The 12,458-nt window shown below is 44.9% G+C and overlaps 1 protein-coding gene across 1 annotated transcript in view; it reads right to left on the reverse strand.

Annotated features, from left to right (window-relative positions):
* Positions 1-2,354: 2,354 nt before the first annotated feature.
* VSTM5 (V-set and transmembrane domain containing 5) overlaps positions 2,355-12,458 on the reverse strand; it is a 28,026-nt gene continuing 17,922 nt past the window's right edge. Inside the window, exons 2-4 of the mRNA XM_066360724.1 lie at positions 5,064-5,390; positions 4,823-4,963; positions 2,355-4,692 (exon numbers count right to left, since the gene is read on the reverse strand). Coding sequence (XP_066216821.1) covers positions 4,649-4,692; positions 4,823-4,963; positions 5,064-5,390 — 512 coding nt within the window. The 3' untranslated portion in view covers positions 2,355-4,648. The remainder of the gene's footprint in view (positions 4,693-4,822; positions 4,964-5,063; positions 5,391-12,458) is intronic.

Raw genomic sequence — 12,458 nt, forward strand, 5'->3', positions numbered from 1 at the left:
ACCAAACTGAAAACACGCACCTCATTTTTAAAAGGTAGTGTTGATAATGAATTCAGCAACCTTGTTCTCAAGGACAGGAAAAGCTGAGAGCTGGGACAGGTTTGGGTGTGCAGAAAGGTGCACACACTGGCAACTCACCATTCTCGTGGGCTAACAACCACAGGGATGTGCTCTGTTGTCAGTAAACAAGAGATGTGTCTAATGTTTCCCTGGAAACTGGGCAAATAAGAAGAAGACTAGGCTGGATATGTAAGAGGTAATGACAAAATGAGGGTTTCCAGAGTTGTCACGGAGACGGCATTTAAGTCAGCCTGAGGGTTTTACCCCATCGTATTTGGTTGCTTGGTCTTGGTTACATCTCCCAGTGCCCTATTCTGCCGCTTCTCCACCAATGTTAACAATTACCTAACCCTTGTGACTGGCATCCTTACTCAGGGCTTGCCTGCATTCCTGCACTGAACAAGATACCCTGCTATCCTTTCTTATCTCTTAACTGCCTTTGCTCCTCGCCTTTGTGTGGGAGGATTTCAAATCAGAGTGAGCGTGATGTACTGTGAGGTATTACCATCTCACGTGGGCTTCCAAGGACACAGGTTTTCTGTTTCAACTCTTCTTGCACACCCAGAACAACCATGACATGAAAAAGAATAATAATACAGTTAATCCATGAACAGCACAGGACTTAGGGGTGCCGACCTGCTGCACAGTTGCAAATTCGAGTATAACTACGGTTCACCCTTCATATACATGGATTCCCAACTGTGGATTGAAAATACAGTTGACCCTTGAACATCACAAGTTTGAACTGCACAGGGCCACTTACACACAGATTTTAAACCTGTGTTTTCAAGAATCAACTAGCCCTGGCCGGTTGGCTCAGTGGTAGAGCATCGGCCTGGCGTGCAGGAGTCCTGGGTTCGATTCCTGGCCAGGGCACACTGGAGAAGCACCCATCTGCTTCTCCACCCCTTCCCCTCTCCTTCCTCTCTGTCTCTTTCTTCCCCTCCTGCAGCCAAGGCTCCATTGGAGCAAAGTTGGCCCGGGCTCTGAGGATAGCTCTGTGGCCTCTGCCTCAGGCGCTAGAATGGCTCTGGATGCAAGAGTGATGCCCCAGATGGGCAGAGCGTCGCCCCCTGGTGGGCATGCTTGGTGGATCCCGGTCGGGCACATATGGGAGTCTGTTTGACTGCCTCCCCATTTCCAACTTCAGAAAAATATATACAAAAAAATAAATAAAATAAAAAAGAATCAACTGTATAGTACAGGGGTCTCAAACTCGCGGCCCGCGGGCCGCATGCGGCCCACCGAACAATTTTGTGCAGCCCGCAGACTAATCCACGAAGTTCAAAATATTTTGGATAAAATTAAGTAAGCCTAGGGGCCTACTTGTATTTTTCATTTCTCTAGCATCCTAGCTAGATATTAGCTTAGTTAACAGCAGTTGTGATGCGAACTACAGTTTCTGGTCGTTTTGTGACACTGAGTAAACTGCATGTACGATTGTGCTTGTTGTACTGATTTTTTTGTTTTCAACTGCAGTGAGAAAAGTGTTGCGTAACAGTTGCCTTTTGTAGACCTAGTGCAGCCCGCCGAACGGCTGTGATCTTGCTCTGCGGCCCACATGCTGAGTTGAGTTTGAGACCCCTGGTATAGTATTAAAAAAAGAACCAGACCCACTTTTGCTAAGCCCACCAACTACAGTTTCAGCCTCTCCTGGGAGTGGACTTTTAAACGAATCAGTCTGAAATTTCCTGACCATCACTAGTGAGATATTGTGCCTGATAAAGCCCTGCCTTCCCCTAGGAGAGGTAACCTTGCCTGAAATAATTCACTCTTGCCTTGCCCGCTCTTTTTGCCAATATAAACCCTCCATTTGCACAACTCCTCTGAGTGCCCTTCCCATTGCTACATGGGATGCTGCCTGATTCATGAATTGCTTGATAAAGCCTCTCACATCTTCCAATTTACTTGGGTGGATTCGTTCTTGAACAGTAACTTTTTGGTTTCTTAGATCACAGTCTCTTGAGAGGACATTCTATTGACAAAGCATGTATGTTCTGTCGAGTGTCTTATGCACCGTCGAAGGGGGTGGTACACTCGCCACATCCCTGCCTCAGCCCTTACCAAAAGCAGAAAGGACTCTACGGTAGTTACAATTCATATTTTGGAAGCAAAAACTTCAAACTTGTCATCTGGCTACAATAGAGGGGAGAATGGTGGTGATAATAAAGTGTTGTTTTTCTGAGTTGCTAAAGAATGTTTATTGTTAGAGCCAATGTGATTCATCCTATTGTCATTTTAAAACTGTGCCAGTCCCATGACAGTGGCTAAGGGTTTTCTGCCTGCAGCTGAGGGAACCCGGCTGGGTTCAGACTTCTCCGCACAGTAGGTGCACACGTAAAAGGGCCAGGGCTTTATTTTCAGGTTTTATTTCATTCTTGAAAACAATTTTCACAGTTTGAAACATAACTTATAACTTAACATTTGCAGTGCGTAACCTCTATGATATTTGCTTTTCCCTTCTGAAAAATAAAAATCTCAGACTCTAGAATCAAAAACTTTTCACGGTAACATTCAGGATGGAGCGAGCTTTCAAAGTGCAAAACAAGGGCATGGAAAGCAGAAGGTATAAACTTTCTTGAAATATTTGGGGAGCAATTTAATTTATATCTGGGTTTGCCCATGGAGGCCTCTCACTGGGTATTCATTTTACATGTCTCCTTTTATTATGAAGGTCTCCACTCCTGCCTTCCAACAGGCTGAGAGGTAGAGTTCTGAAAGGCAGGTAGTAAAAGAGAACACAGATTCCAGCAACTACCAGAGCCAAAGTAGTTTCCTGCTGATGGACATTGTGTGTGAAGCAGGCAGGAGGAAGCAGGTTGTCCTGCACCCCCTTTCTCTCCGGGTCTCCTCACCCTGCTTTTTCAGGGTGGTGGAGACTGCTATGAGGAACCCGTCCTGACATAGGCATGGCTCCTCTGCTCCCTGGGAAAGGGAACAGGCGTGCCTGTTTACGTGTGTGTGTGTACAGCAGGTAGCTGGAGGTGAGAACTTCTGTGTCAGGAGCTAGAGCTATGAATCAGTTGTGCAAACCAATTCCTGCCTTGCCTTCTGAGTCAGGTTGTGCCTTCTGAACCCTCCCCTAGATCCCTGATCACTCCTGTCTGACTCTCCAAAAGCTCTCTTCCTGCAACCCTGCATTCCTTCTTCCCCGAAAGACCACATACTAACTTCTCAGGCAATTCCTTATTCCACCACATGTGAAAAGATGCGGGTGAAATGGTGGGGGGGGGGGGGGAGAAGGAAATGATCTAGCTCTCCTTTTTGCGTGGGTGACTTTGCAGGAGGGGGTTGGGGACACAGCTAAAAAACAGCTTCCGCCAATAACTGGGCTTTGTGGTAGCTTTGGTTTGCAGCTATGAATATTGGAGAGAGGAAAGATCACAGAAAATAAGTTCAGGCCACCTTTAGAGCTTCCCAAACGGAAGTTGGGACAAAGAACCTCTCAGGTAACCTTGCTAAGGAACACCTGAGAGAATAAGGACAAAGGACAGAGGATCCAGTCCCCTCCCCCATTTCACCTGCAGCCCAACACCCGGGTCATTTTATCAGTGTACTCAGTGCAGCGCAGATTGCCACCAGATCATGGAGGAACCCTCTGCTTGTTTGACATTGCTTGGAGAGCTCTGTGCCCACTGTGGCTTCACTCGCTAATCTGACTGAGGCAGGCGAGCACCAGGCGGACCTTTGCCCGTCTGGGAGAGAGCAAGGGCCTGACCTGAGGCATGAAGACTTAGGGGGCCAGATTCAAAGCCTGAGCTGAGGGACTTTCCAGTTGTCCCACCTGTGACGCAGGCCCCGCTTGCGCACGGCTGGGCAGGCAGCCCTCTGGGGGCCGGCTGCTGCCGCCACTGTGCCCAAACTGTTTTCCTCACACTGGCCTAAATTGGGGGACACAGGAGGGAAAATTCAATCATGTTGGACTAAGAGAGGAAGAGAAAGGTAATTTTCTCCCCAGTTTTTGTTATCAATGCTGGTCCCTCAAGAACAAATTAAGCTCTTTTCTCTAGAGTTCCAGGCTGGCGGGGTCCTGGCCCTTCCCTTCTCTGAGCAGCTCACTATAGCGCAGCAGCACCGCTCCGTCTCCTCCCACCTCTGTCTTCACCAGCAGGTTGTCTAAAAACCTCCTGTTTTCTCACAACAGCCTCCATAGCAGAGGGCTACAGGGCAGGAGCAGAGCAGGCAGGAGCACAAACAGCTTGTTCCAACGCTGGCTGCACACCTGAGCATTCTGGAGCATTCTGGCCTCTGATACGGGGATGCCTCCAGCGGCCACTCCCTGGGCCAAGCCAAGCCCAAGCGGAGCGTGGGAGCAAGCGGCCGCCACCTGCACAGCACCGCGGGTGATGGGTTAGCACGGCTCTGACGCCACAGCCATGCAAAAACACTCTTCTCCTTGAACTTTGTGCAAGTATGAGAACTGACTTTGTCCAATCCTCAGTCAACTGTGTCCACATCCGGCAGTCCCGTCAGGAATGGACGTCAGTGGCAGGACAACAGGAGGCTCTTAGGGTGGACTGTTTGCTCCTTTCATTGGAAAATAACGTTTTTCCTCTTGAGGTAGGAATGTAATTGGGCTCAGCCTTGGCTAACACTCAACATCTTGGAGTTCAATCTCCTCGGTTGCACTTTCTGCAAAGCAAAAGACAAGTCATTGAGTTGTAAATCAGTCGTAAGGTGGTTTTCTGGTGAGAACAAGATAACATGGGCCAACTCCGGCCACAAAAGCATGAATTGGTTATCACAAGGCCCAGAGAATTACCTTTGAGCTTGTGTCTTCTCTTTCTCTGGAATTTATATGTGCACTTATTGCAAACCCACATGAGACTAATTAACACTGCAGCCACAGCAGCAAGAAAAGCAAGGAAGACAGCGACAAAGTGGAGGTCTTCATAGAGGATCTCTGTGGATGGGGCAGGGGAAGACATGGTTTTTAATGTCATGAAGTTGGCCTCCCACACACTTGCAGTCAGAGGGCACCAGGGTCCCCGGAGTCGTCTTACCCGACACGTGTAGCACAATGGTGCCAAACTGATGGCTTCCCAGGTGCTCCGTCACTGTGATGACATAGTAGCCAGAGTCTCTCACGCCCACACTGAAGAGCTGGATGGAGCCGTTGTCAAAGGTGCAGACTCTGTCCTTGTGGCTTTGGGAGATGTTGGCCTGAGTCCCTGGCTTCCACTCCACAATCTTCTGCATGCCCCAGTTGGATGTATACCTCCATTCAATGGTGGGGATGCCGTGGCAGGAGTATTCCACCGAGAGCAGGATGTCTTCCTCCACCGTGGCGTTGATGGCGGACTGGGGAATGTACAGTGACACACCCTGACCTGCAGGATGAAGTGCTACATATGGGGCGACTTAATGAATCTACAGTGGTGTGAACTTCTATGATTCATTGATTTATTCGACACATATTTATTGAGTGCCTATTATATGCCAAGTTGTCTTCCAGGTTCCGGCGCTAATGCTGCAATGGTGACTGTCATGGACAGAATGTTTAGATCCCCGCCCCCTAGGTTTTTATATTGAAACACTAACCCCCCACATAGTTGTATTTGGAGTTGGGACCTTGAAGGAAGTAATTAAGGTTAAATGAGGCCATAGGGGTATGGTCCTGATCCCATAGAATTAAGGTCTTTGTAAGAGGTGACACCAGAGAGCTCGGACTCTCTCCAGCGCACAGGTGGAGGAAATTTTGACCACGTGAAAACACAGTAAGAAGGCAGTTGTTTACACACCAGGAAGAGGGCTCTCACCAGAAGCCGTACCCTGCCAGCACTTTTATGTGGGTCTTTCCAGCCCACAGAATGTGAGAAAATAACTTTCTGCTGCTTAAGCCCCTTGGTCTGTGGTACAGTAATTTGTAAGGCAGCCTGAGCTGACAGTGAACACGACACAAGGTTACCATTTACTGTTTCCTGGAGCTTTAGTTCTACAAGGGAGACACACAAGGACTAAATGAACTAACAAGGTCATCTCAGATAGTGACTAGTGCTTTAAAGATAATAAAACGGGGCACCAATGACAATGGGGATGCAAGCGATACACACCATTAGATAGAATGGTCACGGAGGTTCTCAATGAGCAAACGACTTGAAATAAGACCTAAAGGACAGGGCGGAAGAGGAGCAGCCAGGTAAAGATGTAGGGAAGCACATTTCAGGCGGAGAGAACAAGTCCAAAGACTGGGAGGTGAGCATGAGCACCACTGGGTTTGAGGGACAGAAAGAAGGTCAGTATGCTAGAGTACAGTGAGCCACATGCAGAGTTTAGGAGACAAGGCTGAAGAGCTGGGCAGGACCCAAGTCATGAGGTCAGGCGTGAAGTTTTTCAGTCAAGGGTGAGGAGAGGCCATAGGAGAATTAAGTGGGAAGGTGATATTCTCCTTTAAGCTTAAGAATGGTTGCTGCAGAATACACTCTGGGGGTGAGGGGACAAGCAGGGAAGTGGGAAGAGCAGTCAGGTGGCTGCCTCAGGGGCCTGGATAAGAAATGGAGATGTAACCTTGAAGAGAATGAAGAGTGGTCAGATTTACATCATGCATTTGGGAGTAGGGAGGACATGCTAGTGTGGGAGTGGGTGAGGCAACGAGGCTGCAAGCCCGGATTTCTGCATGAAATAGGTAGGTTAATAGTAGGGTCACTGGCAAAGGTTACATGTATATTGGTACACTATGTTAGGTAGGTACCAGGCACAGGCCCTGTGCTGTCTTATATACCTCATCTTGTTAGTCTTATACAACCTAGTGAGATGCTATCGAGAATTTATATATAAGAGCCCTGGCCGGAGAGTGCAGTTGGTTGAAGCATCGTTCTGAAGTGCAGAGGTTGCCGGTTCAAATATTTTTTAAAAAAGAATATTTTTTAAATATTCTTTAAATATAAGAAACTAAATTAAATATAAGAAACTAAATATAAGAAACTAAATAAATTAAATATAAGAAGCTAAATTAAAGAAATTAAATATTTTTTAAATATAAGAAACCTCAGGCTCCATAGGACTCACTTGTCCAAGTTCACTGTGCAAGGCTGAGATTTACACATGGGCTGCGACTCCAGAGCTCACATTTTTTATGCTCAAATCGAAGGTCAGTGGTTGGAGGTGGATGGCACAGAATGTGACAAATGCCCTGAGAGGAGTGGTCAGGGCTGGCTGGAGACCAGACAACGCACAGGGCAGGGTTCAAGCCTGGAGCCCACTCCTTGGTCTCCACCTCCACTTCCTGTGAAGCCCTCTCACTTTCTGGGTGCCCAGTTGCCCCCGGGCACCTGCTGTGTGGCTCCAGGTAACCACACGTGTTACTTTCCCAGGACTTCTATTGTCCCTTTGTCCCCAGCATATCGCATTTGAGCCACTCTGAGACCTGGCTAGGTACCTGGATGTAACCTGACAAATTCCATGCTGAAAAATCAGGAATGATGGCTTTCAAGAGTTATAGCTACCAAGTAACTCTATGTGTTTTCTCCCTAACTCTGTATTTTAAAAAGTATTGCCTGACCTATGGTGGTGCAGTGGACAAAGTGTCGACCTGGAATGCTGAGGTCGCCTGTTTGAAACCCTGAACTTGCCCGGTCAAGGCACCTATGGGAGTTGATGCTTCCTGCTCCTCCCCCTTTCTCTCTCTCTCTCAAATGAATAAATAAATAAATAATTTTTAAAAAGTGTTAAACGCACAGAGAGGTTGAAGGACAAGTACAATTAATGTCTATATACCTTTTTCTAGATTCACCAATTATTAACATTTTGCCCCATTTGCTTTCTCACTCTTTCTCAGGAGAAAAACAGAGGTCACATTCCAGTCTAGCCCCGTGGAGGTCAGGAAATATTTTTTGTTTGTTTCTGTGCCCCCTGTACCCAGCATAACACCTGACCCAGCTATTGTTCAATAAATGTTTGCTGAGTAAATGAGTAAGTGAATGACCAAATATTTATAGAAGCAAGAAGAACGAACCATTCCTGATAGGACTGTTGCTGCCTGGGTAGTTTAAAAAATCAGGCACATCTAAAAGCTAACAATAAATAAATAAATAAATAGATAAATAAATAAATAAATAAATAAATAAAAGCTAAGAAACATATAAAAAAGAACTACAATCAAGGCTTTCTGTGCCAGTTATCAAACACCGCTCACAAAAAGTAGGGGATATTTTATTGCTTCATATTCATTATGAAATACCCCTTAATTTTTGTGAGCAGTATATTATATACTTATTCTGTACTTTGCAATCCTTATCTCTTTTATTTATTTACATGAGAGTCAGAACATGCCCACATAGCTAGAAAATGGCAATGGTGGGATTTGAATGCAATTCTCTCTGATGCAAAACCAGTGTTTTCCCCACTCTATTGGGTGACTATCATTTATCTACCTGTATTTCTATGATTTCTCTGACCTCAAATATAGGCAGTTGGAATAGTGATTACTGTAAGATCTGGAGAACTGTATTTACAACTAGTGACAAATCGGCTTCATCCCTTTTGTGGATTTTACATACATCCTATATTAACCATGATGATCAAGGGACACTACTGGCCCTTTCATAGCCTTAAAGACCTTCACTTGAGCCTTTCAATTACTTTGGCCCAAGACACAGCAAAACTGAAAAACAAACAAAAATAACAAGCCCAAATTTCTCAGACGCTGATGTAAAAAAGAATATATTATAAATGCATCCACTTTAAAATGGAGCCTGAGCGGTGGCTAATGGTCCAGCGTAGTGCCAATTTCCTAAATGGCGTGCCAGTCCTTTTGAACAATAGAGTGAATGAATTCTGGTGAGTCAGCCAAGGCTGCTGGTCCTCTGGAGCAGAGGTCCCCAACACCCGGGCCGCGGACCGGTACCGGTCCATGGGCTGTTTGGTACCAGTCTGCAGAAAAAAAATAAGTAACATACATTATTTCTGTTTTATTTATATTTAAGTCTGAACGATGTTTTATTTAAAAAAAAAATGACCTGTCTGACCTGTGGTGGCACAGTGGATAAAGCGTCGACCTGGAAACACTGAGGTTGCTGGTTCGAAATCCTGAGCTCACCTGGTCAAGGCACATATGGGAGTTGATGCTTCCTGCTCCTCCCCTCCTTCTCTCTCTCTCTCTCCTCTCTAAAATGAATGAATAAAATAAAATAATAAAAGAGCACTCGTTAAAAAAAATAATAATAAAATAAATAAATAAATAAATAAAAATGACCAGATTCCCTCTGTTACATCCGTCTAAGACTCACTCTTGACGCTTGTCTCGGTCACGTGATAAATTTATCTGTCCCACCCTAAAGGCCGGTCTGTGAAAATATTTTCTGACATTAAACCGGTCTGTGGCCCCAAAAAGGTTGGGAGCCTCTGGAGCAAGCATGTTCTGGAAACCAACAGTGCCCTTCTCCATGTCCACAGACATGTTCCTCTACAGCCACTTTTTCTGACTGAGCTGTCTCTGCTCCTTAGGGGTTGAAAATCCCTGATGAAGTCACTTTTCCTTACAGTTTGGTCATCCACGTTGGAATGAGATGGATGTGGGGACTTGGGTGTGGGGGGTTAGAGAGAAAAATTGTCATCGCTCTACAATAACTATCATGAAAAATATAACAACACGTAAAGGACAGTAGTGGCAGCCTTTAGGAAAATGGAGCAGAGAAGAAAATAAATACATTTCCATAGTAAAAATGAACAAAATGAAACAAAATGGAGCCTGAGCTGCCATGCCAGAGGGGCTTAGGCCTCAAACCTCTGGAATGTTAAAATGGCAAAATAATTTGGACTGGGCCTAAAGCAACATTGTGCCCCAAAGAACAGTTTGCAAAGATAACAAGAAAGTAGATATTATGACTACTGGACTAGACTGATAATGAAAAATATACTCCTTCGAATTAACATCATTATGTTAACTTATCTGCACCAATAGAAATGCCTTCCTTCTACTCATGTAACTGTTCCCCTTCCCCTTCTCACACCCCTTACCTTTGTCTCCTGATCAGAACACTGTTTGGATGTCTGCCTAAATCAGGGCTTCCAAGTAGCTGTTCTTTTTTAATCTCAAATAAATGCTGGTTGCTTACACTGTGGGCTTTTATTTTTTTAGGTTAACACTGTTACAGCTGTAAACTGAGCAACTAGTTTGTGTTGGTTTCTGTATTTTCTCTTGACCAGAAAAACCTCCTCCTAATCAGACAAACTAACCAGGAATTTAACTAGGTTTGGGGAACAGAGTTTCTCTTCCTGTCAGTCTACCACATATAATTAGAAATAAATGATCTACGGCAAAGGTGGAAAATTAACAGTCTCAAGAGTTTAAAGGAAAACTACTTGTCAACTGTTTAAAAAGTTGAATTAATGAGTAACCACCTCTATACCTCATGCTAACATCATTCTAGAACAAGTTTAAAATCATTCCAGAACAAGACCAGAGAAACTTAGTTACTAAACCAATATTCAGACCTAGTGCAAAAGTTCTATTCAAGAAAGCCAACTTAGCCTGACCAGGCACAGTGAATAGAGCATCATACTGGGACTTGGAGGACCCAGGTTCGAAACCCTGAGGTCACCAGCTTGAGCGCAGGCTCACCAGCTTGAGCACTGGGTTGCTGGCTTGAAGCCCAAGGTCTCTGGCTTGAGCCCAAGGTTGCTGACTTGAGCAAGAGTTCACTGTCTCTGCTGTAGCCCCCTGGTCAAGACATATATGAGAAAGCAATCAATGAACAGCTAAGGTGATGCAACGAAGGATTAATGCTTCTCATCTCTCTCCCTTCCCGTCTGTCTGTACCTATCTGTCCCTCTCTCTGTCTCTGTAAAAAAAAAGTCAATTGAATAAATCAGAATCTATTTATAAAATGGATGCTAGGCAGCCATTAATAAGGATGAGCTTTGTGAGAACAAGGAAAGATGTCTATGGTATATTACTAAGTTAAAAAATGAAGTTATAGCCTGACCAGGCGGTGGTGCAGTGGATAGAGCGTGGATGCAGAGGACCCAGGTTCGAGACCCCGAGCTCGCCAGCTTGAGCATGAGCTCATCTGGTTTGAGCAAAAGCCCACCAGCTTGGACCCAAGGTCGCTGGCTCGAGCAAGGGGTTACTCAGTCTGCTGAAGGCCCGCGGTCAAGGCACATATGAGAAAGCAATCAATGAACAACTAAGGCGTTGCAACGTGCAATGAAAAACTAATGATTGATGCTTCTCAACTCTCTTCATTCCTATCTGTCTGTTCCTGTCTATCCCTCTCTCTGACTCTCTCTCTGTCTCTGTAAAAAAAAAAAAAAAGAAGTTATAGCCTGACCAGGTGGTGGCACAGTGGATAGAGTGTCAGACTGGGATGTGGAGGACCCAGGTTCAAGACTCCGAGGTCTCTAGCTTGAGCTCAGGCTCATCTGGTTTAAGCAAGGCTCACCAGATTGAGCCCAGGATCTCTGGCTCGAGCAAGGGATCACTCGGTCTGCTGTAGCCCCCTGGTCAAGGCACATATGAGAAAGCGATCAGTGAACAACTAAGGAGCTGCAACAAAAAATTGATGTTTCTCATCCCTCTCCCTTCCTGACTGTCTGTTCCTCTCTCTGATTCTCTCTGTCTCTGTCACAAAAAAAAAAAAAGAAATAAAAAAAAATGAAGTTATAAAAAAGTATAATATGATCTTACTTATGTTTGTGTAAATATGTGCTAATATGTAGGAAGTTTGTTGAAGTAGCATATGCTAAACTGTTAACAGTAATTGCTTCTTAGAGATTAGATGGCAACAGAATTTTATAAGTTATACATTTATATAATTTTTCATTTTTCAGTTATTCATTGATTTAATTTTTTAAAATGTAGAGTGTGTCTGTAAAGTCATGGTGCATTTTTGACTGGTCACAAGAAAGGAACAAAAGACGATAGAAATGTGAAATCTGCACCAAATAAAAGGAAAATCCTCCCAGTTTCTGTAGGATTATGTGGCAGCATGTACGCATGTGCAGATGATGATGTAACACCATGTATACAAGGGAGCAGCCCACGACCATGCCAGTCAAGATGTGGACGGTACAGAGGAAAGTTCAGTGTGTTCTGTGGCTCCCTAAATTTGAATCCGTGACCAAAATGCAACATGAATATCAGCGCATTTATAATGAATCGCCACCACATAAGAATAACATTACTCGGTGGGATAAGCAGTTGAAGGAAACCAGCAGTTTGGTGGAGAAACCCCGTTCTGGTAGGCCATCAGTCAGTGATGAGTCTGTAGAGGCTACACGGGATAGCTACCTAAGGAGCTCTAAAAAATCTGCATGAGACCACATTGAACTGCACTGAATAGGTATGAAACTGGGAGAGTTTTCCTTTTATTTGGTGCAGATTTCACATTTCTATCGTCTTTTGTTGCTTTCCTGTGACCAGTCAAAACTGCACCATGACTTTACAGACACACTGTATG

This window comes from Saccopteryx leptura, chromosome 1 (assembly GCF_036850995.1).
Source record: "Saccopteryx leptura isolate mSacLep1 chromosome 1, mSacLep1_pri_phased_curated, whole genome shotgun sequence".
In the NCBI taxonomy this organism is placed as follows: Eukaryota; Metazoa; Chordata; class Mammalia; order Chiroptera; family Emballonuridae; genus Saccopteryx; species Saccopteryx leptura.